The 26996-nt window shown below is 54.5% G+C and overlaps 4 protein-coding genes across 4 annotated transcripts; 3 read left to right on the top strand and 1 right to left on the bottom strand.

Moving 5' to 3' along the window:
- Nucleotides 1-349: 349 nt before the first annotated feature.
- NCLIV_027290 (Ribosomal protein S21-maize (ISS), related) lies at nt 350-1426 on the top strand (the record flags this gene model as incomplete). The annotated part of the gene is made up of 2 exons (XM_003882923.1): nt 350-463; nt 1292-1426. 2 exons carry the CDS (start codon nt 350-352, stop codon nt 1424-1426), a joined length of 249 nt encoding a protein of 82 aa, XP_003882972.1.
- Nucleotides 1427-4482: 3056 nt separating this feature from the next.
- Nucleotides 4483-10652, top strand: NCLIV_027280 (putative ATP-dependent DNA helicase; the record flags this gene model as incomplete). The annotated part of the gene is made up of 7 exons (XM_003882922.1): nt 4483-4843; nt 5309-5403; nt 5711-6024; nt 6521-6661; nt 7114-7327; nt 7987-8188; nt 8896-10652. The coding sequence occupies 7 exons, from the start codon at nt 4483-4485 to the stop codon at nt 10650-10652; spliced, it is 3084 nt and encodes a 1027-aa protein (XP_003882971.1).
- A 2878-nt stretch (nt 10653-13530) lies between these two features.
- Nucleotides 13531-19972, top strand: NCLIV_027270 (putative cell division protein; the record flags this gene model as incomplete). Its single annotated transcript, XM_003882921.1, has 8 exons — nt 13531-13678; nt 14315-14413; nt 14884-15039; nt 15644-15958; nt 16570-17106; nt 17452-17672; nt 17973-18248; nt 18845-19972. The coding sequence occupies 8 exons, from the start codon at nt 13531-13533 to the stop codon at nt 19970-19972; spliced, it is 2880 nt and encodes a 959-aa protein (XP_003882970.1).
- A 1780-nt stretch (nt 19973-21752) lies between these two features.
- Nucleotides 21753-23996, bottom strand: NCLIV_027260 (SRS domain-containing protein; the record flags this gene model as incomplete). The annotated part of the gene is made up of 1 exon (XM_003882920.1): nt 21753-23996. One exon carries the CDS (start codon nt 23994-23996, stop codon nt 21753-21755), a length of 2244 nt encoding a protein of 747 aa, XP_003882969.1.
- Between the last annotated feature and the right edge of the window lie 3000 nt (nt 23997-26996).

Raw genomic sequence — 26996 nt, 5'->3', positions numbered from 1 at the left:
CTTTTCCTTCTGACAACCCCCCGCGCTCCACGGTTCCTTCGTGTCCTTTTTCCTCGGAGCTTCGTGGCGCTCTGAGCGTCACCAGTGCACGGGATATGAAGCCCCTGACATCGTTGTTTTCCTACTCTCCGTGGTCTGCCGAGGTGGTTTCCTCCTGTTCTCCCGGGCTTTCCGTTCGGGAAACTGGCCGTTTCTCGCGTTCCTGCGTTTCGGCGAAAGCGACCTTTCGTGTGCCACATGGCGCGTTTTCGGCGGCTGTCCGACCTTTCTCGTCTGCTTTGAATGTTCGCTTGTCTTCTTTTCGTGTTTCCGCGCTTCCTCTTCAGCGTACTTCCCCCGGCTCGACAAAATGCAGAACGACGAAGGAAGAATCGTGGATCTGTACATCCCGCGCAAGTGCTCTGCCACCGGCCGCCTGATCCCCGCGAAGGAGCACGGCGCCGTCCAGATCAACGTTGGCCAGGTAGGCTTCCCACTGTTGTCAAAAGCGTGGTCAACGGGAAATCGGAGGAAACAAGGTTTCTCTCCGTGGAGGACTGTTGCGGATGGTCCGTTTTTGTTCCACTTGCTTCGGGCCTGGTTGCCCGCGTACTGTGGAGTCGGGGATTGGACCGAAGCGCCTGGGCTCTCGCCGTTTGTGGGGCTTCGTTCTTTCAAGTTTCTCGCTTTACTCAGAGCTGCTTTTAGGGTTTTGTACGCACTCGACAGTGCTTTGTCCCGTCACTGTTGGTGTGTCGCTGTTGCGTCTGCCGGTTTGATGTGCGGTTTCCCCGCTCCCCCCGTGTTTTGCATTGTTCGCTGCTTCCTCTCTACGGGATGAACCCTAAAGAATCCTTATCTACCTCATATGATTTCTTGGACACGGAAGCGCTTTTTCCTCGTCCGAGAGCTGTATACAAAAAGTTCTGATACACGAAGCAGACGAATCTTTCACTGCGTGCACAGATCGCGATCGTTTGTGGTGGATCCCCGAGGGAGTTCATTTTGTCGTCTTCTCGTGCTGGTTGACATTCCTGCGCCGACGTGTGTTTCTGCCTCGCTGTCTTCTTCTTTGTTCGTGCCAAGCCGGCGACCGCCGTAGCTGGAGTCAGTCGTGTGTTGGTGTAAATTTCAGGGCGGTTGTGTCGCCTTCTTCGCAGTGGCCCCAGAAGAGTTGAAACCGAATCAATACATTTCCACATCGACATGGACGCACTTGTGTATGCGTTCAACGTGGGTTATGAACAGAGGGGCAACGTCGTTTTCTGAGCTGTAGCGATGAAATCTGCCGTGGGTTATTTTTCATGTTCAGGTTGACGAACACGGCCGATACACCGGCGAGTACCACGCGATGGCAATCAGCGGTGCGGTGCGTCAGAGAGGCGAGAGCGACGCTTGCCTGAACCGCCTCATGCACGAGAAAGGACTGCTCTCTTTCGCCAAGTAGACGGGAGGGAAGGTTGTTTCCGTGCTCCTGTTACGACACAGTTGGCGAAGGATCCAAAACGCCTTCATTTCTCCTTGTTTCTCCGTCTTTCTATGGAGAGGTCGTGGTGCATGGACGCTGCGGAAGGCGGAACCTGAACGGTTGTGTTCTTTCGGGGCGTGTAAAATGTGCCTTGACCCACGGAGGGAAGATGAAGGGAAAAAGGAGTCAAAGTCTTTGTAAACCGTTGCTCTGTTGAACAGCCTAAAAAATTGACTGGTTTCTTTAAAGAAGCCCCGGGCGCAGTCCCCTGAAGAACGGAGACGGCCCCTCGAGTTTCACCACAGGCTCTCAGCGATGCGTTCAAACACAAAGGGTCGTTCTGCGCGGAACACTTGGTCACAAAATCCAGAGCACAGACGGTCACTTAGATTGAGGAGGGACAACGCGGAGGTTGTCTGCTGCAAAACTCAAATCGATTTCGGACACGCTTTCGTTGCCGCCGATAGACGACTCGGTTCGCCAAGGCCGCAAGACGATCGGGGAGATTCTGTGAGTTGACGGCCGCATTTGGGGCTACGAGGCGCTGGTCGCCGAAAAGTAGAGGGGAATCAACACTGACAAAATTGTTCGAAAGTGAAGTCTTTCCCTGTCAGCCAACTACAGCGCTCTCTGCGCGCACGCTTAACATGCTGAACATATCTGGAATGTTGCAGTTCCAACATGCACGACCCAGGCAGCTGCACAGGTTGGCTGATACGTGCACAACGGAGGTTGGACATGCAGACCAGAACCTCTCCGAAGCCGCACGTGCAAAACCAACGAGGGGACGCGCTCCCCTTCGAGTTTGGGAGTGTGGACAGAAGTCGTTTGTGCCTCGTCACATCTCTTAACTCTTCTCGATGAACGAGTCACGACTGTGGAGCAAGTGAACCATGTTTCTGGACAACAGGTGGGTGACTTGTGCGCCTCACGCGTGTCATCCCTCGTGAGTCGTATCCCCCACTTTCAAGAGTCATCGCTGATTGTCGTGTGCCATGTGCCGCGGTAAATCGTCAAACGTCCTTACTCAAGGGCTACTCAGATTCCTTTGTGCTTTTCTCGGGTGACTACTGATTAGAATCCGGCCGCTGTCTGGCCCTTCTCCGTGTTGCGCGGCTCACATAGACACGCCGACGATACCGATGCAGTGTTTTTGTTCATGGTAGGCCAGACAACATACATCGAGTCACATGGCACGGCGTTTTTCATTTCATTTTCGTGTTGAAGCATGAAAGCCAACAGCAGCTTCGAGCTCACTTTTCTGTAGTGCGGCGACGAAACTTACCACTACAGGGGTACAGTGTAACCAGTGGGACGGGTGCTTAGATCGCTCGATTTCATTTTTGTCGATAAGCAGTTCGTAACCCCTAAAAGAGCATGCCCATTCAGTGCGATGTAAAGAGTGGCAACAAGGGTTCTAGTCCCACCTGGATTGTCAGGACCAACAGCGCGGCTGCATGCCCCGGTTGCGCTCCCTCGAGCGCGAGTTTGCTGGTAGGGAAGAAATCAGCGGTTGCCGAAGGAAACGGGCAAGCGCTGGAGCTGCGAGAAACGCGGCAGTGTCCAGGCCACGAGTGAAGGGAGGCCGTCGGTTTTCCGTCCTTTTTCTAAGCTGTTTCAGAACCACGAGGAACGCCGTAGGGCTGCGCCGGTGAGAGCCTCGAGTATACTGGAATGCCCCACAAAGGGAACAGACCTTGTTGAAACGACTTTGGGTCCAGGATTACTGGACAACACGAAAACCACATCCCCGGCGAAGAGGGGGACACGCAAAAAGCGGCTATCACGGCACAGCGCGCAAGGCGCCGTTCAAACGAAAAATGGTACGGTACTGCACACTCGAACGCGCGCCGTGAGCGAGGCAAGAGCACCTGTGTCGAGGAAAGAAGAGGACATTTGGCTTCGTGTCAGAACGCCCCTAAACCGTAAATCTTCTAAAGAATGTTGGGTCTTGCTACGTTCTCGCGTTTTGCCTTGAACGAAACTGCCTCGAATCTTTTGAGGACGACGGCGATGCGAAAGGCGGCTTTACGCGCCGCACATCATCCCCCAGGGAGGTAGGCCGCAAAACGCAGCCTCGATGCTGAGTCGGGGTAAACGGTTGTTTCTCCTTGAAAAGTTGACTCGGGCTTGCTTCTTTTTCTCTCGCCATTTCCCCTCATTCACAGAGTTTTTCCTCCTAGGTTCTCACCGGGCCGCGGATGTCTGTGTCCAGCTGAGGCTTTCCTGAATCGCAAGACAGAGAGGAACGCAGAGCATGCTCTTCCTTGATCTGCACATCTAGCGCGATTTCTCTATTTTTTCCCTACTGTCCTCGTCTGCCGCCGTCTCGTTTCGATGCCGTCGCGCGCAACGACTTTCGCCCATCCTCAGGTGTTCGTGGTTCTCTGCATTCAAGCATCGAGACAGAACGGCGCCCTCAGCGCTCCAGCAGATGTTTGCCGCTCTTTGTCCCTGCAAGGCGTACACCTCACATGGCCAGTTCAACCTGCCTCCTTAAACGCGCAAACGACATTCTACAACTGCGACTCGCGTTTAAGGCGTCTCCAGTGAAGGAATTAACAGACGGAGTCCCCGCAGTGTCTTGCCGAAGCCGCGGAATGACTGTCCACGGACTGCTGTTTGCAGCAACTCCCGGCCGCTGACAAATGTCCGAGTCCCCGAATACGTTTGATGAAGGGGAGATCCGGACCAGCCCCGTACTTTCCTGGCGGCTCCACCTGCTGCTGATTCCCGTCTCGATCGTCTTCGTCAACGACAGTTTTCCTTCGGCGTCCGGCATTCTTGGTCTTTGGCCGCTCGCCCGCCCTCGTCACAACGAAGGAAGAAAAAAAAACAGCACCTCTCTCAAAAAGATATAAGAGAGAAGGAAGCATTCGGCCGCAAAACCCGTGTCTTTCTGAAGTTCCTTCCCTAGCAACGGCGCGGCCGATGCTTCTGTGAGAGCCCCCGAAACTGAGGCAGACAGGCCAGCAACTGGACGCAGCTTACACCGGACTTGAGAGCTGACTGCTCCGCCCTTGGAACGAGGAAGCATGGTGACAAACGACGCAGAGGGAGGGATGGAGAAGAAAGAGGAGAGGGACGGAAAGCCTCCATTGGGTGGAAATACAGACTCTCTGAAGCTGCGGGAGGCCGCGGGTGTCGCGGGACCGCTGACGCGGAAACGCCCCGAGAGTGAGACCGACAGACATGCGTGTTTTTTTGAGAAGCGCGAGAAAGATGGAGCAGAGGGAGATGGAGAAGGCGCCGCGAGGCCGGGGAAGTCTCTCAGAGACGAGAGCCTGCTGCAGGCTCTCAAAAATGCATTTGGATACAGCGCCTTCCGAGAGGGTCAAGAGCAGGCAGTACGTGCCATCCTCGAAGGCAAGGACGCGCTGGTCATCATGCCCACAGGTCAGTAGCAGAGAAGAAAAACTCCAAACGCATGCGGGCATTAAACATTTTCTTTATCGTTCCATATATATATATATATATATATATATATACGTATGTATATATATATATATATATATATATATATGTATATATATATTATATGTATATGACACGATAGACGTCAACCAGTGTATGTACATACACGAGTTAATCTCGTCGCCATGCATGTGTATGTGTTCTTCTACAGGAGACAGAAAGACCACGTAGCATGCGCATTTCCATAGACATCTGCATGTGGATATCTGTAGCAAGACCTTAGCCGATATGAAGCGAATCGTTCACGAGTCGTTTGCATCTTCACTTCCGATCTGTGTCCCTCTGTCGCTGGGCGTGGCCGTTCTTTGTGGGCATGTCTCGTTTTCGATGTCTCTGTCTCGGTTCTCTACACGTAAGCGATTCTCTTCTCGGAATGAATTTTTTCAGGAGGCGGAAAAAGTCTGACTTACCTTCTTCCCGGCCTTTTGCTTCCCGGTCTCGTTATCATCGTCTCGCCTCTTCTGGCTCTGATGGATGACCAGGTGAGAGAAAGGCGAGCGCGTTGCCCATGCCCGTCGGCTGCTCGTTTTCGCTTCAAATGTCCCTTAAGCTTGACGCCGCTGTCTCTTTTTCGTGGCGCCGAACACGACAGGTGCTTGCGGTCTCGCTTCGTTTGTGTGTCTTCTCTCGTAGGTTCGCCGTCTTCAAGAGAGACACCTGCCGGCTGTGGCTTTCAATTCGCTTCTCTCGTCTTCGCAACGAGAAACGATTCTTCGAGAACTTCCCCTCAGCTGCTTCCCACCCTGTGCGAATCTCGCCCCTCCGTCTTCTCTTTCTTCTCTTTCTCAGTCGTCTCCCTTCTCTGGCGGCGCCTCGCGTTCCTCTCTTTCGTGCCTCGCTTCGTCTGTTTCGCGCGGAAAGTACAAATTCCTGTTTGTCACTCCCGAGCAAGTGTCGAGCCCGACATTTCAACGCGTGCTGGGCCAGCTGGAGGCCAGGCGGCGTGGCGTGGGGATCGGCGAAGAAACGAAGGAAAACCGAAGAAACGAGGAAGCGAACGGAAACCGAAGCCAAGGCGTCGCACTCATCGCTGTCGACGAGGCCCATTGCATCTCCACCTGGGGCCACGACTTCCGGCGGAGCTACAGGCAAGTCGAGCGGCAGTGCGCTCTTTCTTTAAAGCGTTGCCAACAAGTGGAAAGAAACGAATGCAAAGCCGTCGCGCAGGCAAACCTTCCGACACTAGGAAGCGCGGTCCGCGAACGGAAAGCGAACCGGTGTTGAGGACCCGCGGCGACATCGACGCGAGACCTTCGCCATTCTTGGATTCGCCTTTGCGCAACGCGTCCCTTGACTGCCTCACTCTGCTTCTCGGCCTTTGCTTTTCAATCTCCATCCCAAACCGAGTTTCTCTGCACAAACTCCCATGCTTGGCTGGGGCCAAAGCGCCGTGTTTCTTCCCTTCTCGTGGTCTTGTGATTACCCCCTGTGATGGACCTCTTACCTTACGGACTGGAGGGGCGTTCCGTTCCTCTCTTTTCCGCGGCCTTCCGCGTTCTTCTCTGTCTGTCGCTTGCCCCGACGGAGGGGTTGCGTCTCCCTCTTCTTCCCTGCATCCTCGTTTCCGTCGACGTCTCGCCCCCTGTCCCGGCTTTTCAGAAACCTCTCAGTCCTGCGCACGATTCTGCCGGAGACTCCCCTCTTGGCCTGCACAGCGACGGCGACTCCTGCAGTTTGTGCGGACATTCAAACCAGCTTGGCGTTGAGAGACGCGGTTCGAGTTGGCCTTTCGTTCGACAGGTTCGCCGTCCCCCTCCGGCCTGTATATACGAGACACATTTTCGCGTCTCGGGAAGCCTCTTCCCCGAATGCGTGAATGCTTTCTTGCTTCCCAATCACGAGCGCGCATCTCGTGTCGCGGTTCCCCTCGTCTCCAGAACACGGGGTCTGGCGACTCTCTCCGCCCCGAGCCGCTGCGTCAGGAACCCGCAAGCGCCTGTTCAGTGGATGAATCCTCAAGGGTGAATCGAGGCTCGCCAAGGCCACGACCCTGCTAAACTCTCTAGCTCCACCTACGAGGCTTCTCCGCATATGTGCATGCACATATATAATGTAAATAGAATGTACAGGTTGCGGCGTGTCGTGGATGGGTTGCGTGCTAAGTGTTGTTTCTCTTTTTCACGTGGGAGATTCATCTACGTTACCAAACGCAGGGTTCGGCCGAACGGCTTCTTTCGCGTGCTGCGCTCCAGGAAAAACATTTTTTACGAGGTGCGAATGAAGAGGCGACTCGGCCCGAGACCTGTCGAAGCGGACGACGAGGAGGCTGCATTAGAAGGGGACCCAGCGACTGCCGCCGAGGAGGAGGAAGACTGGACCTTGGAAGACATGGGCGCAGAAGTTGCATCGCGACACCGAGGAGAGTGCGGGATCGTGTACTGCTTCAAAAAAGCGACCTGCGACAGTGTGCGTCTTTGTCTAGTTCGGCTGGGACCGTTCGTTTCTTTCCGGGGACGACCGCCATCACGGGGCGGTTATCACGCGAATCACCAGCGCGAGACAACGACTCTCTCAGTCACCTTCCTTTTATGCTCGTTTGTACCGACTACACGGATGGGATACGAGAGCATACAGATGGAGAATACAGGAGCGGATGTGGCCCTCGCCGTCAACTCGAGGTGTCGTCCTACCTGACCTGTAGCGTATCCACAAAGTTCCCCAGGCGACGAACCAGGAACTACCCCGAAGGGTAGTATCTGCGAGCGTGTGATGCGCTCCAAGTATTCTCCGTGGAACAAAACTGCGTGCGCCGTTCTTCTCGCTCAGCCAGCCCCGAAAGACTGTGGCACGTCGGAATGGTGTGGGAAAGCAATCGCGGCGTTAAAGACACGACTGCGAAACTGCTTCCCCGGACTCCAGCTCCGCGGGTACCACGGCTCGGTCGCGCATGTCTCTCAACACGACATATGCGTCTACATTTATATATATGTATATATATAATAATACTGGCATATATAGATATATCGGTGTCCATGAGCCTCCATGCGTATGTGCATGTATGCGAAACGGGCCACCACTGGAGAGGAGCGACACCTGGAAGGGAAAGTGTTTTGTCTGTTTTGTAGGTCGCGACAGCCCTCCGGCGCAAGGGGATTCCAGCTCAGGCTTACCACGCTGGCCTTTCCGACAAGGTTAGGTGTGAACTCCAGCGAGCGTGGATGACGGGGAAGATTCTGGTGCTCGTCGCCACCGTGGCGTTTGGGTTGGGCGTGGACAACCCCAACGTCCGTTTCGTCTTCCATCACTCCTTGCCCAAGACGATGGAAGGTGAGAACGGAAGCCGGAAACGGGAGGCAGTGTCGACGAGGCGGGAGAGGTTTTGAGGCGCAAAAGGGCGGCCCACTGGCGAACCCCAAGAAATCAAGGAAACGGGACGCGACTGGGGCGCGCATGGGTGTTCCGGGAAGAGAGGAGGCACCAGGGAAACGAAACAAGTCAAAGAAGAGAGCCCGTCGCCTAGGCTTTTCTGCAGAGCACGGACAATGAAGGCGAAAGGAGGGGATCTGGAGCTCTGCCGAGCCGTTAGGAAGACCCCGCAGCGGTGGCCTTCTTCTCTGGCCCTCGCAACTTCCCGTCGCCTCCACGTCTCGCGAGTTGCCCGGACACGTGTCAGGTGTTCTCTCAGAGGCGAACGCAACTCCATTTCGTCTCTCTTGCTCTGCGGGCCTTTCGCCTCTCGAGTTGGAGAGTTCTTCCTCCATGCGCAGCGTGCGCGTCTTTCCGTGCTCGCGTGCTTTCCGCACTCGACGTCAGGCGCTGACGCCCCGTTGTCGACACCTGAAGGTTGAGGGGCGCGCAGTGGGGCGCTGTCAGGTGCGAGATTTTCCCTTTGCGCGTTTGGCTTTCGGCTCCGTTCATGGAACTTAAAGGAGCTTTCACTGGTTGTATTTATGCAACGTGATTAGTTCACGTATCCAACACCTCGGATCGGTCTCGACTCAATCTCGCCTTTCTTCGCCTTTTGTCTTTAACAGGCTACTACCAGGAATCGGGACGTTGCGGCCGAGACGGGCGCCCGGCCCACGCGCTTCTCTATTACTCGCCTCGGAATTTCGAGAGCCTGCGTTACATCATGGACTACACGTTCTCTCAGCTCAAGCTGTACGCGAAGGGGGAGCCGAAGGGCCGCGCGCGCCCCCAAAAGGGGACTGGAAACCGTCGAGGGGGAGAAGCGAAACCGGAGGAAGAAAGCGAAGAGACAGCCGAGACGGTCGACGATCACAAGGCAAGGCTGGAGCATATGGAGAGACGCTATCGAAAAGACCTCGAGTCGCTGAAAGAAGTTCGACAGTACTGCGAAGAAACAGTCTGTCGGCGCGCACGCATTCTGAACTTTTTTGGGGAGAGTCTCCCGCCTCGGCGTTCGTCCGGACCCGGTCCCTCCGGTCGACGCGGCAGTGGCGAAGCGCAGCAGGGGACAGAGAGGAAGCGAAACAGAGAGGCAACGGAACAGGACGTCACGTCCTGCCCCGGGGGCGTCAAGCGAGAGAGAAAAGACCAGCTAGTCAGTGCCGAGAGCCCCGAAGGCACGCCCTCGTCCGGTCCGTCTTCTCCACGGCCCCCAGGCGGCCTGTGTGTCGGGGTGTCTCCCAGCGAGAGGGCGACCCCGTGCATGAACTGCAGAGAGGCCGAGGCAGGCAAGCGTGAGGTGGAACGAAAGAACCACTCACATGGAGAGGAAGGAGCATCGGACCTGAGTCCAGTGTCCGCGGGTATCTCCAGCGCAGATGCCTGGCGGTGTTGTGATTTGTGCGAGCAAAGAGAAGCAGAAAAGGCCAACGGCCGCGGTTCTCTGGGAAAGGCACTCTCCACTGCTGCGCCCTCCGCGCGTCTCCTTGCCTCTCTCGCTTCTCGGGGGTGCACGCGCGTCTCGTCTGCTGCGCGGCCAGCCCGGAGCTTCCCAGGAGGAGGCATGGCGGCGGTCGTCGGGGAAGACGAGGGTGGGGCGCTCGCCTGTGGCACTCTGGAGTTTGAGAAGAACGACTGTTCAGACGACGAGTCGCGGGGCGAGTCGGGGTGGTACGGATCCAAAGGGAGTTTTCGGGAGTCGGCACACCTGCGCCGAACGGTTCCCGGCGCGTGGTGTCCTGGCAGCTCAGCACTGTCCAGAGGGCCAGGCGCGGCGCTTGGCAGAGGAAAAGGAACCGATCAGTTTCGTCGAGGGATTAGCATTGGCGCAGGAGGAAGGGGGAGGGTTGTCTACCACACGAGTGCTGAAAGCGCGACTGCGCGGCAGTCAGACGGGAAGATCTTCCATGGGGCGCAAGGGTCGACTTGTGCCGGCTCCAGGAGTGAACGGGTTTCCGATGCGATTCGGGCGAAAGGAATCCGGGCTGTTATGGAAGAGTTGGAGAGGCAGGAACAGCTCGCCGAGGAGGCAGACGAGATGGAGGGGCCCAAGGCCCAGTCTCGCTTTTTCCGCCAGCGTTTTTCCGCGATGAAACAGCGCCCCGCCTCAGAGGCGGAGACGCATGATCCCTCGTCCTTTTCCTCTCGTCTTCCATTCCCACGGCCGCGGCCGGCGTCGCTGGCATCTACGAGCGGAGATCGGGCTAGCGAATTGGCCCGGACAGCCGCCTCGCCGTCTGCTGTCGGGCGCACGAACCCGCCGGCGCGTTCGCCGACGTTCGTGAGAGCGTCCACGCTTGCCCGAGACCTTTCAAAGTCGAGTGCTGGGAAAGCTGCTCCACAGTTAAGGTCTGGTCTGTGTCGGCCCCGTGGAAAAGGGTGACTGCTCTAGCAAGAAAAAATGTGGGGCGGAAGCACCCGAGAATACTGTTTTCTGTATACTGGCGCTGAGGAAACGACTTCACTCAAAGGTTTCGGGTCCATCGACCTCGGTCTCCCGTAGAAGATCAGTGAAACGCTCGTTGAACTGGTTGACGCCGTTTTCCAGTAGGGTGTGTCGGTGGCCGTGAAGTAGCCCCGAGCGGCACCTGACAAGTAGCAAAGGGAGTGGAGGGAACCCGGGGTACACAGCAGGTCCACGGGTAAATTCTTGACTAGACGAAAGGAACGTTAGGACTGTAAATGTGGATGTCCGTGTCGGCGCACGATGTGCTGCCGTGACTTCAGTCAGATTCATTGTGGCTATTCAAGCGTGTCCTTCTCAGTTCACCCTTGATGCCTAAATCTGCGCTTGCGCCTCGTGCACTGGCCTTTGATCGGCAGTTTGCTTAGAGGCACTCAACCGACGACAGACTCTGGCCAGGCGGCACTCGCAGCGTTTTTGGCGAGTAAGGGTGAAAACGAGGCACGTGGTCGTGGAGTGTTTAGCAGTGAGAACACAGCACGCGTCAGACAACACAAGCAAGGAGCACTCACCTGCTTGACGGTGGGGGGGAAATACAGAGTGCGACTCTGAACTGTTTTGCACCGTCGCCACTAGTATGGATGCCACGCGGCTACCGCCAAACAAGGCGTAAGGACTTCACTGGCAATAGATTCTGGTCGCTCGAGGACGCTGGGTACGGTTTTTGCATTTTGGCGTTAGACGAGCCAGTCGATAGGGTTTCCTTTGGAAGGATTCAAGGTTCGTTTTGGCGTCAATCACCAGCAGTGCAGCAGTTTCGCGAAGGGGCTAGCAAGCAGTTTGTGGGGGAGTCCGCGTGCGTAAAACAGGCTGGCAACGAGGCAGTCAGGCAGGAGCTGGACGGTGTCTGTCTAATTCGAAAAGTACTTTAATGCAGTGTCCCCTGCTATTGCTTCAGTGGTGTATACCGCACGGATATGCTGCGCCATCCGTAAAGAGCAAGGGGTGTAGGTTGGTAGTCTCAGGTTACCCACGTTAGGCCGTGTGTAGCATCTGACGATTTTCCCCGGAGACACCGTGCAGCTGCGTTGGGCAGCAAGTGAAAATCATCCAGGCAAAGCATCGATCGCATTTTTTCCCCCGTGCGTATGCGAGACTCTGCGCGAAACCCGACCCCGGACTGTTTGCTACCTGGAGACGAGAGTGCTAAATAGCAAGTTTCCTTTGGGTCCTCTAGCAGTGGGCAAGGCACCGCAGCCGCAGAAGCTTCCGAGGCCACCGACACGGGAGACACGTGGTGCCGCGCGCGCCGCCCGCCTCAGTGGGAGTGTTAAGGTGAGGAGCGCTGGCCTGGTCCCTTCCAGATATGCCGACACCGCGCAACCACGCAAAAAAAGGCACTTCCTGTTCGCGGCTGGGGGTGGGACATGCAACTTCGCTGCCAAGGCCGCATCAGCAGAGGGAGTGAATGGTAGAAAACTGGAATTCTCACGCACACAAGCCCTCGTCGGCGTCACGGGTGTGGCACTGCACTCCGACGCCAGTGTACATACACCCTATCGGCTTGTCTCGAAATATATCTGGTGGCGGCGGGCTGTCTGTCGGCATGCCAAGTGATCCGATTCTGAAGGTCTAGTCGTACAGGGCTTTCTTTCCTGCGGTCTTAAGTTTCCCTAGATTTCTTGCCTCGTCTCCCGTACGTGTCTGAGTAGACATCCGCGTTGCGGTACGGCTTCGCTTTGCCGCTGTGTTACTTTCGTCTCCCCAAGAGCTAGGGTGGAGTGAGAAATTGCTTTTCTCGCCGCGGCATTGAATTTTCTCGGTCTGTAGAATCGCCTCCGTGGCAGAATTCGTAGTTCCTCTTGCGTTCCTTATGCCAACGGTTTCCAGGGCCCGCACGCTTAAGGCCGTGCGAACGTACCGGCGCGAGCGGAGACCTGTCTCCCCGGTTGTTTCCCGCCCTCCGCTAGTCTCCGTGTCTCAGGTGAGCCAGCCGACGGCGGCGTGGTGAAGTCTTCTGTTCGACCACATGAGTCCTCGTAACGGCGAGAGTTCTGTACGCTCTCGCTCTCCCAGACGTGCCAGTACCCCAAGACGTGCAGGCAGTCGCCGCAGTGCATTCGGCACTGGTGAATGCCGTCCTGGGTCCGACAGTCGCAATCTGTCCCGTTCTTCGGATTCCCAGGATTCCAGTTCTTCGCCTAGCTCCTATCTAGAACGTGCGCATACCGGAGCCGGAGACCGGCCCGAATTCCCTCTCTCGTTTGAGGCAAACCTCCAGTTTTCTTCGAACGCGTCGGACCGCCAATCAAGCGACAGTCCGAGTCTCGGCCGGCGGGCTTTCACCAGGGTGCTTGCTGCACTGGACAACGCAGACACATTAAGGCCCATCCCTCCTGCTCCGTGTACCTACACCTATGCACGGGATCCGACAGGTGACACGTTTCGCGTGGGAACGAGTCTTTCATCCCTAGTTGCCCTCGCCCCGCCTCCCGTTCCTCCTCCCTTCACCACACCGAATATGCCGGCGCATTCAAACAGGGCACTGCCTCCGCCTTCAGGTCCAACGCCTGATGCGGCAGGTTCCCCTCCAGGAGCTGGTTCACCTACACCTCGTGCTCGCGGTGAACAGCAACGTTACCAGTACGATTCGGGTCTTTCCAGCCCCCCTCATGTTGCAAACACTTCAGACTCACACGCGTTTCAACGAACCGGGACCAACCCGGCTCTTCGCGGGCAAACACAAGGCGACGCGCCTCCAGGCTATCCGCACCAGAACGTAAAGAAAGGCGGCGGACGCATGCGCGCAATCGTCTTGATTCTTATTGGAGTTTGCATCGGTCTGGCCATCTGGCCGATGTTCGTCTCCTTCCTCACCTTTCGCCTGCTCCACTCGCTCCACGATGGGGCGGACAGCGTGGACTTGGATTCCACCGATTACGAAGGAGTGGACGATGAAGGAATCCGACCGTCAGATGGCGGCTACGGCAATCAGATGAATAACAGTGAGCGACAGTCTGCGCTCTTCCGAGGACAAACACTGGGTTGGAACGCCTGCAAGAAAGGAGTCAGGAGAAACGCGCCTTAGCGTCGGGTGGCCACGGGCAAGCACTTGACTTCCCCTAAAGAAGCCTGCACCCAAGGCCTCCACCGGCCGCCAGTACACGTTTTTTTTCTCTCGCAGCTGCTACTCAGCGTGAATAGGACAAAATTGGGCATTCACCACTGTAGAGAATGTTCCTGATGTGTCGCGATACACAGTGTCAAGTGCTCGTCTCGGGAAGCTCAGGGAGTTGCCTGATCAAGGCAGCATATCTTCTCCCTTGAAACTGGAACTTGCATGTCCGTGAACTTCGGTTCGCTTCCCTTGCTCCAGAAGCTACAATGAGGTGATCGTGTGTATTTTTGACTCGGTGTGACCGGTTTCGCCGCAGTCGGTAGAGTTGTTAGAAAAGCAGCAGGTGGACCCGCACTCCCACCGAAAGAGTAGAGGCCTGCTCTATTCTGAAACGGACCCTAGGCGAGCAACGGGTGCACATGCGCCCTCAATCATTCAAGGCATCCCAGTCTATGTTCTTGGTGTGGATGTATACTAAGTTCATGGTGCATGTCCAGTATGTTCATGGTGCATGTCTGTGCAGCGACGAACTCATCTTTGGGTTCAAACGCCGCAAGTTCGGAGACGGCCCTCGTCCCCCCCCAGCCGACCTTTCCGCCCCTCACCTTCAACGATTTGGCGGGTGAGTGTTGAGTGCCATTGGCGAGCGGGACTGCGCGGGGAGAGAAGAATTCGGGTGGATTTCTCTCTCTTCGTGGTGTGCTCTGGAACAACGTGTCACAGCTTAAAAGGTCTTCCGGCTGCTGCGGAAAACAGGGAGGACGCTGACGAGACATCGCGATGAGGGGGTTCTGTTACACACTTTCAACCGCATTTCGACGGACCAAGGAACCGCGCAACCCGATCTGGAGTCATCATCTGAGGAGCCTGTGTAACCGGATTTAGCCTCTTGTACGGGTGGGCCGTTCTGTAAGTGTTCTCACTTACCGCGGTGTTGCCCAAGTGTAGTCTGAGCTGCATTCAGAACTACGGCGTCCGTGACGGCTTTTCGTTAGACGTGATGTTAGAGAGGGAAGAGGACTCACAAACGACGCGAGTGGCGTATGCGCCGTGTGGAAAAGTGTTGTGTTGTCTGTGTTTGCTGCGCTACAGGTTTGACAGAGGCAAAGACAGAACTGCAGGAGGTGGTGCAGTTCCTGCGCGATCCGTCCAAGTTCGAGCGTCTGGGAGCGCGCCTGCCGAAAGGCGTTCTGCTGGTTGGACCCCCCGGGACCGGCAAAACTGCGCTAGCGCGAGCTGTGGCGACTGGTAAGCGGGAGAAAGGGCCTCGGCTTCAGAAACTCGTCGGCCGTGTTACGGGTGCGGTGGCGTTTAGGGTCTGCGCGAGAGATGCTTGCTGACATGGACTGCGGGGAGCCGTAAGCGTCCCAACGTTTCGATGGGCACTGGATGTGTCGGTGTTGGTTTTTATTTTCCTTTTCCAGCGTTCCCTTTGTAGGCTTCTGTCATGTTCTTTCTTGCACGTTTGCGCCAGTCATTTAAGATCTTCGATTCTTCTCGAAAAGATGGTTGAGCCCCGCTGGGGGCAAGTGGATCCGGACCGGCTTCAGCTGGTTCTCGCCTGAGGGGGAAACGTCTTTGGCAAAAGCAGAGACAAAACGAGACCGCTTGTATCTGCGCGGGACTCGTGGCAGATGGGCCGAGGAAATCCACTTGAACTGCGCCTCCTATGCTCCTGCCATGCCTTCCCAGTCCGGAAACGGTCCACTTGTCACCGACGCATGCTGAGGTGTGCGCGGTGCCAGTCAGAACACAAGCGCGTCTTTCTTCGCTGGCGTGTGACTATGTCCGTCAAACCATCTGACGGGGGGAAACCGATTTCTACTCCTGTATCCTTGTCTTTCTTCGTCAGAGGCTGGCGTCCCGTACTTCTACGCCTCTGGGTCAGAGTTCGTGGAGATCTACGTCGGGCAAGGCGCGCGGCGAGTTCGCGGTCTCTTTTCCTACGCTCGAAACCACTCTCCGTGCATCATTTTCCTTGACGAACTCGATGCAGTCGGCGGGAGACGCCAGGCGGCTGGTGGCCCCGGAGCAGGCAACCGTGAACACGATCAGACGTTGAATCAGCTGCTGGTTGAGATGGACGGCTTCAACCAGGCGCACCGGATTGTCGTTCTTGCTGCCACCAACCGTGTCGATACACTTGACCCTGCCCTCCTTAGACCAGGTAGAGTGACGAGGTGGACTGGCACGGCACATCGATGACCGGTACTCCGCATTTAGTGGCACCCACTAACTATATATATATATATACCTATATATATACCTATATATATATATAGGTATATGCATGTGGGATAGTGGGCATATACATATATTCCTTTGTATGCATGTGCTGGAGAGGAACAAACTCGAGAGGAGACGGGTGAGTAGAGTTGGGGAGGCAAGTGACACCAGTCGTGTTCTCACTTTGGTTGTGTGTGTCTCCCGTCAAGAGTTCAGCAGTGTGCCACAGGAATCGTTGCCCCGTATAACGCGGGGGAGTGTCTTTTGCGGTGGGAGCCTCCACATCGCCGTTCCACTTTCATTATGCTCGCTGAACCCCCACTTTATAAATATTGTGCATGCGTGTGTTTACCTCGGGAACCTCATGCGGTGGATATGTCTGGGTATGCCTGGGCCAGCGAAAGGCGTGGTACCAGTAGAATCGGCGACAACGGTCCGGTGGATACATCGAGCGGCAAATGCCTCAGTTCTTTTGGTGTGTGCATAACCTCTCTGCAAACCCTTGGGGAGGCACGTCTTGCGTCCTGCCCTCTCTTGTGTTCTGTTTCCCAGGGCGGTTCGACCGCATCGTGCACGTGTCGCTGCCAGACGTGGCGGCGCGGGAGTTGATTCTTCAGAAGTATCTCCAGAGAGTTCCAGTCGAACCGGAGTCGCAGGAAGGAGCAGTCTCGGGGTTCGCCAGTTTGGTCGGTGGCGGGGACGAGCGGGCGCGTGCACAGAACAGGGCGCCTGCCTCTTCAGCTTCCCACTCGAGCTCCACATCTGAAACGCGAGGAGAGGACGAGAAAGAAAGAGGCAGTGAAGGTGTGCCGGGAAGGCGCGAGGCAGACGGAAAAGCGGGGCTTGGGCCAGAGGCGTACAGACAGCGTCCCGATCCTGAGAGAGGAACCGAGAAACCCGTTTTCTTAGATAAGACCGGCGCTGGGGATAAAGACGGAAAGGAAGACTCGGAAGAACCGGAAAAGAAGCGTGTCCTCACTCAGGTGCACAGAGATCTGGCAAAACAAATCGCTAAAATAACACCAGGATTCTCAGGAGCTGAACTCGAGAACCTCGTCAATGAAGCTGCCCTCCTCGCCGCTCGTGCAGGTAAGACAGCGCCATCTGTACGGCCCGAGACAGAGCAAAAAAACGTGTCAGAAAAAACCTGCATATTTCTGCGGATGCTCAGAACAACTACGAATGCGGTGGACGTCGTAGCGGAGATATACTGGGGAATTAGACTGCGCGTCGGAGTGAAGAGTTCTCATGAGTCAAGGCAGTCACGTTGCCTAGTCCTATGGATTCCCCGCCCCGTTTGTACACCCGCGGCTGTGTGCAGCCAGAAAGGCCGCCCTTTTCCCGTGTGTCTTGTGAAAGACGTGCGACTAGCAAACACATCGTCTTCTACCTTCGGACTCTCCCAGTTTTCCATATTCTCCTTTGTCTCTCCAGATAAGGATGCGGTGACGCTGCAAGAACTGCACGAGGCACGGGATAAAGTGACTATGGGTCCGGCCCGGAAGACGCGAATTATGTCGCCTTACCAGAGACAGCTGACAGCCTACCACGAGGCGGGGCATGCAATCCTTGCGTTTTATCTCCAGCCGTACGCCGACCCGATTCACAAAGCCACAATCGTCTCGAGGGGCTCCGCTCTAGGTTTCGTGGAACAGGTAAGGAAATAGGTGGGGCCCAGGAGAGAGTCTAGAAGAAGCCGGGCGTCTTTTTGCGTGCTGGCAATGTCGAGGTTTTTTCTCGTGTGCTAGGCAGACATAACATGTACATGGGGTTTCTCGTTTAAGACATCGCACGCGGGGGGAGGGGAGAGGGGTGGGGATTCGCGGTTACTCTCGATGGGAGCAACCTCCCCCTCGTCACGTACACCGGAGTGTGTTTGTGTAAAGCACACGTGCGCTGTGGAGGTGGTTTGGAAGTTTGCTCAACGTTTTCTTTCGACCTTTCTTCGCTGTCAGGTCCCCTTGGAAGACCGTTATGGCCACGGCGTGGCTCAGCTCGAGGCGCGGCTGTGTGTGTGCATGGGTGGGCGAGTCGCGGAGCGTCTCGTCTTTGGGCGGGACGCTTTGAGCAACGGCGCAAGCAGCGATATTGAAACAGCCACTCGCATGGCCTACGTGATGGTCACAGAGTGGGGAATGAGTGAGAAGCTCGGACCCCTCAACTACCAGGTGCACGGCAGGAGCCGTCGGGCCTTCATCAGCAGCGAAACCGCCAATCTCGTCGAAGAAGAAGTACGTATGTGGGGAGTCCAGAATCCGAGGCCGTCACCTGAAGTAGAAACAGAGGCGCTGCAAAGTCCAGAGCAGAAAAAAGGATTCAGGTGAAGGCAACATACAAGCGGATATATATTTATATGCATTTGGAGTTGTATTTGAAAAACCGGTGTACCTCCATGCTGGTGCATGAATGTACCCGATGTCTACGAACCGTAAACAGTGAGTGTGTGTCCCAAGGAGGCCCAACCGGAAAGACTAGCTCGCGCAACCTGGAGCGTTCGTTTCGCCCAAATGTTGGCTGTGTGTCGCACATGACCGTTCCAATAGGCAGAACAAGAACAAGGATGGTAAGGAGTGTGGTCTGGGGAAGTGAAGTCAGGAGCCGTCGGTTGTGGCTGTTTCTCAACCTGAGTACGAGTGCTCGCCTTTCTCACCGGAAAACGTGATCTGCCTATGAACAGTTTCTACATCATATGTGCTTCCTACTGAGACACAGTGTGGCTGTGAAGCAAACGGAAAGAAAACAAAGATCGCAGCTTTTCTTTTCCCCTGCATTCTACTGTGCATTCGTTCATGCTCCAGCGTGTGCCGGCATGCTGTTTGTCCGTCAGGTTAAGCAGCTGGTGATGACTGCTGAGCGCAAAGCGGAGAAATTGCTTCGCAAACATCGAAGGCAGCTTCGCGAGGTGGCTCTTCAGCTCCTCGAGAAGGAGACGCTGTCTGGGGAGGAAATTTCAGATATCCTCGATCCATCCGGATCGTACCGGAGCAAAGTGGAGAGGTTGCGCACCCGCATGCAGCAGGGCGAACAGCCGAGCTTGTGGCAACGCCTCGTTGTGCAGTTGAAGCGCGGCTTTCAGTGGCTATTCCTGCCTCGAGATCAAACAGAGTTTGCGGCAATTGGTGAGGCAGACAAGGAACTGAAAGCTCACGAAGGAACCGAGAAAAAGCAAGGCGAGTCTACGAGTGAACTTGAGGGAAAACGGGATGACGGAGGTAATGATGACTCCGGTAACGGTGGAACAGAGTCGCGAGAGGTACCTCCAAGTGGAGAGGTAGACCTCCACAGAAATGGAGATGGGAACGATGAGCATGGCGATAAAGACCACGCTTTCTCAAGTGTGAAGGAGCTCTCAACGAAGCAGTCAGAGATATCTGGAGCGGCAGAAAACGGGCATGAGGACGGGAGTTCCGACAACAGCACGTACCTCAGATGCCCAAGAGGCAGTGTCGCTGAGGGGCAACACTGCAGCAGTTTTTCTATGCAAGGGAACGAGCAAGATTCTGCCTTTTCCGGACGAGAGAACTCGCACGAGGAACCTGAAAGCGAGAACGTTTCTCGATATGCAGAGGTGGATATTTTGCCCTCACAGCCCATGATGAGTCGTGGGGCACCAAGCGACGCAGCGGCGAGTGACGAAGCGTTGCCAAGTGAAGGAGACTTGGGTCAAGAATGGACGCACACAACTCCGCGGTCGGTTCAACGACATGAAGCGTTCGTACTTGAGAATCGAAACAAGGGGAGCAGCATGTTGGAAAGAAAAGACTCATCGATAGACAGGAGAGAGCACAGGGTTGGTGAGATCCTTTCTTCCGCGGCCTCGCAGTGCTCGGACTCTGGGGCAGAGAACTGCGTCAACCGCGAGGCGCGCGAGCACTCGCGCCGGACGAAACGGGTGCAACAGTGGCAGTTGACGCCGTGGGGTTTGGGGCTCTCCACTGTTACGCGCGAGGAATAGTTAGCGGGGGCAGGGCGACGCGAAAATAGTCCAGGAGGCCCCTAAAGAGTGGAGATACGAAGCGTTCGATATGTCTTCCCACTGAAGCCGACCAGATCGAACTCACAGTGAGCTAACAACACTGTAGTTGTCAAAGCTGTCCTGGAGGGAGGCACAGGCTTCGTGCACACAGAGAAGTGGGATACGAGGTTGAACTGTCGATGGAAAACCTGTGTAACGGGAATTACCACGTACAGGCCCAACCGAATGGAGGAGGCAACTAAAGACAGAAGCAGTCAAGAAATTGGTTTCGGAAGAGAGTTACGATCAATGCTTGTTTTTGCTTGTGGAAACTTTTTTTGATGCGGTAGCTGTTTTTCTAACATGAATGAGTTGCGCTGCGGCTGTACGACCTTAATACCACTTACTGCTACTTTGCACGGTTACCAAACTCTAAATTCAACACACGTGCAAGTTCCGACAACGAGCTCAGGTCGAAGAAGAGGAAGCATTTTGCAGACTGGAGGTTTGGTCCAGGCATGACTGGTTTGCAAGTGTGTGCGAACGAGACGTTGCCGCCATTAATAAAGGAAGTGAACCCCGCGGCTCAGTCAGGCCGCGAACCGGTTTTCCATTCAGCGTCCGTTACAGAGAGAGAATACACGTAGATAGACGTGAGATCAACCCGTCATCGCAATGGCAATGGGTGAAACTGGACGCGCGTACACACGCTTGTGAGTGCGTCCTCGTAGCCAGCACAGTAGGGCGTCTGCTCGTAAACCGTGTACAAGTGCATGTCGCCTTGTACCAAGGGTCACAGGCGCGCCCAAAGGTGCATCATATTGGAACGCAGTACTTTTGGAGAACTTTTGTGGCCCCGGCAGCCTAACACATGTTTTGCCATGTTAAGTCTGCAGGCTGGTCTGGTGACTCGTGGCCACGCGCAGTAAGATTGGCTGCAGTCGGAGTGCAACTGGGCACCCAGTGCAGTCAGTATGTCCTGCTGCGAAGGGTCGTGCTTAGGACTCTTTGAGTGTGTCGTTCTCCGTCGGAGTCGCTTGTCGACGTCATGTACATTGGGAAGCAACGTGCACACGCGAGGCATTGTCGAGACTACTTGGGTACTCTCATGCCGTCACCTAATACAAATGACCAGATGCTGTTCCGCTGCAGAGCCATCGAGACGACCGAACCGTGAGCGTGATCCCTACCGCGGAGGAATAGGAGCATTCGACAGTGGCGGGTTCAGGAAGCATTGCAGGGTGTGGCATTGTGTTTTTAGTGGGGCCTTGTCGAAATGTATCGTCATTAGCTAGCGTGATCGCTACGTAGTGATGCCACTGCAGGCTGAGTGTCTCTGGATGAGGAAAAAGTGGAACTACCACGCTACACCAAGAAACAACGTGTTGCTATGTCTTTGGCCCGGCGGGGTCAATCAATGTCCGTATGGAAGTCCGCTGAAAGCTCTAAGCTCCCTACATTGCGCGTACAATGGCGGTCTGTGCTCGCTTATCAGTTTCCGTTGGTCAAACATCCACGAGGAAAGGATCTTTTAGTACACCCAGACCAATCGCAGCCACAACGTGGCATGTTATCTCTTCTGCAAATTATAGACACGAACAGCGCTGGCTGTGGCCGCAGTCCTTCCTTATAGACCGCGGCCGGGAATGTTAACGAAAAGTGGGCGTTAACGCGGTATCAGGCCCGACCAAGGGGAAAACGTTCGTAATCGCTTTGTATTCTTGCTGTGCTCGAGAATGACACCAGCTACAGCCGCTGCGAGGAACGACTCCTTCCGATTTTAGATCGTGTGGATCGCTCCCGCTAACAAACCCACAATTAGGACGTTGCAAGACGCCGCAAGTGTACTTTCCGGAGTGATAGCCGATGACGTCGTCGGAGTCTGCGTCGACGAAGTCGTTGCCGTAGGATCCGCCTCGATTTCAACTTTAACCAAACAATCGTTAGATTCAACTCCGTTCGATCGCCTCAAGGTTTCCAAATTATTGTTGGTTGCGCACTTATAGCAGAGCAGTGCTTTTTTCTGGGGCAGCTTTTTAACATTGAGTGTATACAGTGAAGCCCCCGGTTCCAATATAGCCGGAGTGGCTCCAGTCAGTTCCGCATCTACGAGAGTAGACAAATCCACCTCCGTGTGGCATCTATCATCACTGTTGTCGTACACGCGATTCTTATTGGTTGGCTTCAGGGGAAGATCTTCCGGGCAGACGAATTTGAGAGGCGTCTCAGGTGACGCATTCACATTCAGCACTCCACCGGCAGTGCATATGTTCTCCGTTGATGGAGCGGGCGGCTCCTCGGGCCCCGCGGAGACGCTGATTTTAACTTTGCATGGATTTTTGGTTCGCCCGTTGGTTTTGCACTGATACCAAGCGTCTTTCTGTTTCCTGTTTTTCTTGGGGATAGTCAACCTGTAAGTGTTTTCAGGCGAACCGTCTTCCCGCGTGGCTCCAGGGAAGACGTCTTCTAAAGGTTTTGCTGTTTGGCACTTCTCGTCATCATAAATCATCTGTACCGGCTGTACGTCAAAGGTTGCCATCACCGGTGAGCAAGAGCCGCCGGAACAGTCTGCCGGGTCTAGGGTAGTAAGAGAACCACCACACTTGAAAGTTGCTTCTTCTTGTTCAGCCCCAACATTTATTGTAATACTCGAACCTTCCTGGGAGCACGTGGTGTCATCCGACAGGTCTTCACTTGGCCCCGCAGCGACGGTGATTTTAACTTTGCAAGGATTGTTCGATCGTGACAATCCACTTTTGCACTGATACCAAGCGTCTTTCTTTTTCCTGTTTTTCTTGGGGATAGTCAACCTGTAAGTGTTTTCAGTCGAACCGTCTTCCCGCGTGGCTCCAGGGAAGACGTCTTCTAAAAGCTTTGGAGTTTCGCACTTCTCGTCATCATAAATCATCTGTACCGGCTGTACGTCAAAGGTTGCCACCGCCGCTGGGCAAGAACCGCCGGGACAGTCTGCCGGGTCTAGGGTAGTAAGAGAACCACCACACTTGAAAGTTGCTTCTTCTTGTTCAGCCCCAACATTTATTGTAATACTCGAACCTTCCTGGGAGCACGTGGTGTCATCCGACAGGTCTTCACTTGGCCCCGCAGCGACGGTGATTTTAACTTTGCAAGGATTGTTCGATCGTGGCAATGCACTTTTGCACTGATACCAAGCGTCTTTCTTTTTCCTGTTTTTCTTGGGGATAGTCAACCTGTAAGTGTTTTCAGGCGAACCGTCCACCCGCTTGGCTCCAGGGAAGACGTCTTCTAAAGGTTTTGCTGTTTGGCACTTCTCGTCATCATAAATCATCTGTACCGGCTGTACGTCAAAGGTTGCCACTGCCGCTGGGCAAGAACCGCCGGGACAGTCCACCGGGTCTAGGGTAGTAAGAGAACCACCACACTTGAAAGTTGCTTCTTCTTGTTCAGCCCCAACATTTATTGTAATACTCGAACCTTCCTGGGAGCACGTGGTGTCATCCGACTGATCTTCAGTTGGCCCCGCAGCGACGCTGATTTTAACTTTGCAAGAATTGTTGGTTCGCGACAACAGTGCACTTTTGCACTGATACCAAGCGTCTTTCTGTTTCCTGTTTTTCTTGGGGATAGTCAACGTGTAAGTGTTTTCATGCACATTGTCTTTCCGCGTGGCTCCGGGGAAGACGTCTTCTAAAAGCTTTGGGGTTTCGCACTTCTCTTCATCATAAATCATCTGTGCCTTTGGTTGCTCCAAGGTCACCACCACCGGCGACTGGCAAGCGTCGCCGGAACAGTCTGCCGGTTCTAGGGTAGTAAGAGAACCATCACACTTGAAGGTTGCTTCTTCTTCGTTAGGCCCAACATTTATTGTAATAGGCGACTGTTCACTGGTGCACGTGTTCGCACTCGACTTCTGCAGATCGTCCAAGTCCGCCAGGGTATTTTTTTCCGCGAAAAGGTCTTTCGATGCGAAGGCAGAGCCGGTAGCAAAACATAAGGCAGCCGATACAGACAATAAACATGAAAATAAAAATCTCTTGCACTCCATCTTGAAAGCGCTTCTTCTCTGCTTATGCTGGTAAGCAACAAAGTGAGTCTACTCGCAGGCTTGCCTCTAAGCGACCTCTTGCCTTTCATGCTGATGAAACAGTTCTGAAGACACTTTCTGTAGGGCCACCCGGTTACCAGCCCCTATGTTAGAACCCGTCACGGTGAACCAGCATGCACCCCGTTAGATGTGGGATAGCGGATGACGTCTGCCGTCGTGGTTCACTGATGTAGTGACGATCTTGAACGCCACGAAGAGGGGGGCACCCTGAGACCGAAGGACCGTTTCGACCTGCTTCTGGTCTCACACTGAAGCCGTTAGAAGCTGATAGTTCAGTGCAGGCTATAACGATGCGTCAAATAAGGCCTTATCATTGTAGGCATCTTACAGAAAGTCCCACAAAGTCCTCAGAGGCCCCACAAGAAGCTCCTGGCTCATTGGTAGTTGACCGCTCACCAACCCAAAGTCGCTGTCGCACATCAAGTTTTTCCAAAGATGTCTATGGGTCGCAAGGTGCTCAAAAAAGGGAATCTTCACGTTAGGATGAAACCAGGGTAACATCGTACCGAAATTCAAGATGGTGCGCCCATTATTCTGAATCAGTCTGCGGCTGAAACGGAACTGACTGGCAATCGTCGGTTAGTATCTTGGACACTTTGTCCGATTACCCGTAAAGATGGTATCCAAACGGACTAAGCGCGATCCCTATAAAACCAAAGTTGAAAATATTACCTAATACGCCACCATGGTAACTCCTTTTAGGACCAGACAGAGAAAACATGTTACCGCTGGTGTTTGTCATTCACACCTCGGCACACCACGGAAGGCCTACTAAATGAAGAGCAAAACTAAAATTTATTCAGTATGACACTGGTAATCCCCGAGAATTTCGTTTGGGCTATCGGGAACCATGAACGATACGGCCGCAGAATACCGGGCATTCCCCTTGCTGCCGATTCTTGCATTTAGGTGGAGTCTCATAAATATTCTGGTAAGCCATACCAGTCACAACCTCGTAGTTGGGAATGCAGCGCGACGAGGCATGCAGAGGCAGAAGAGTGTTCACGTCGGATTTCTTTTGTGTCTTGTTACACCATTTCGCTTCAACACCAGCTGCTGGTTAAAAGAAAACCGCTGTTATGCCGGCCCATGTTTTCGTTGAATCGAACGAACAAATGTGTCCTTGGCATTTCTGTACGGAGTCCTTCCTGGGACGTTTTATAGAGGGAAAAGCCACACCAACACAACACTCAAGGCGACCAAATCAGGAGTTACGGTGAAGGGCAGCCATGAATTGGTCATCTCCCCGCAGGAAATACCGCAGACCGGAGTCTATACCGTTTGCATCTAAAAAGTGATCCAGTGGGACACTCAGCGAGATGCCTTGCTGCGTGTCGCGTAGGGTAATAATATCACGAGTATTTTATCGTTGAACCTTTCGATCGGTTTTCCAAATGTTGCGCTAGCAGCTTTGTTGCTGCTACCTCCCGCTCGTGGAAAGGAGACTTTCGCCGACACAACAAACTGTTAGAGAGTATGAGATACTGCTGGCAAACTGCAGCCTGCCTCACCCCACGACTAGAAGAAGCCGAGGGCGATGGCAGCGCAACACCTGTTTACGGATGCGTTATTGGGGCGTATGATATTTGATAGTCGTGGACAAAGCGCCTCCGGCACTACAGCAAACTTGGGCACACGTAAGTAATCCTCCAGCCCAGCAGAGAATGATAGGGACAAACACGCACTGGAGAAACTCATCTTACAGCGCATGGTGCTCATCTGATTGGGGACGTGTTATTTGTATTCTAGACAGTTGGGCAGAGCAGACAGATAGCTGTCGGACACGGGGTGCTAAGGGTTCCGAGAAGAAGAGACTCAGGCGGCGACCCTACCAGTTTCTTACTTCTCCAAGAGGCTACCGAAATTGCTTCGGAGGAAAGGCAAGGAAAGAACATCCAGCAGACTCTACGGGGGATGGGCTTGTGGCCGTTAGCTTGCCGCGAAAGAGAGCAAATTCGTGGTGCAATGTGATCGCCGCAGTGACCGTTCGCCCCGCTGTCAAAGAGCCGCCGTGCATAAAAGCGCTGCCGCCTGCCACCAGAGCACATTTGCGCCTTCGTAGAAAGTAAACCCAGTGCCACATAAGTATTATAGCGCTCTTTGACTATGCAACTTGTGTCTTTGCCAGCGGGAAAAACACAGGGAACAGCGGCCGAGGGGTTAGCTTATGTGAAGCAATCGTTACAACAAGCTTCTCTTTGAAGACACTGGCTCCTGAGATGTGGTTGGGCCTAGCGGTGTCAGAAGAGGAACATGACACACCTCTGGTTCAAAACAAATGCGCCTCGAGAGACACATTTTCGCGTTATTTTTACTCTGGTGAGGGCAGGGGGGTTTAGGATACTACCGAATCTCAGGCCGCCGGCGTACTATTGGTGAGATGTTCAAACTCCTGGCGAATGCCACCGCCACATTACATGGCTAATGCGTTAATGATTTCTTCTCCCATTCAGAAAACATGTTGACAGTTTCTTCCGATTTGGACACGTTCATTCCCTGGTATAAAGTTATCTGGTTAGAACGCTCTGCTACTGCGTCACTCTTCTGAGACACGGGCTCCAGGAACTGGATACGGCAAGAGGAAACAGTTCAGATGAGAGCTGTGGCACGTTTTCCTGAGGACCAGATAGTTCACGATGGTTGAGCGACGACTTGTTAGTCGCCGGTTGTGGATTTGAAAAGTTTTCCTCGATTAGATTTCACCGGGTTGCCGAAGACAAAGATAGTCATGACTTCCCGACTCTGTCGTCTCAGCGGAGACTGCTGCCAGTAAACGCGTGCATGCAGCCGGGCAAGACAGGCGAGAGCCCTCTGTGCCACGACTGGTTTTCTAGAGAGCCGGCCATCCGCGTTCGTGGGCGTTGTCACCGCCTTCCTCTCGCTTCGACTGATCCTCCTCTATAGCAATCTATAGAAGCCCTTTGCTGCTTGTCGCCGTTT

The sequence above is a fragment of the Neospora caninum genome, chromosome VIIb (assembly GCF_000208865.1).
Source record: "Neospora caninum Liverpool complete genome, chromosome VIIb".
NCBI classification, from domain to species: domain Eukaryota; phylum Apicomplexa; class Conoidasida; order Eucoccidiorida; family Sarcocystidae; genus Neospora; species Neospora caninum.
The sequence above is the reverse complement of the archived record's forward strand: the minus strand, read 5'-3'. Positions and strand labels throughout refer to the sequence as shown.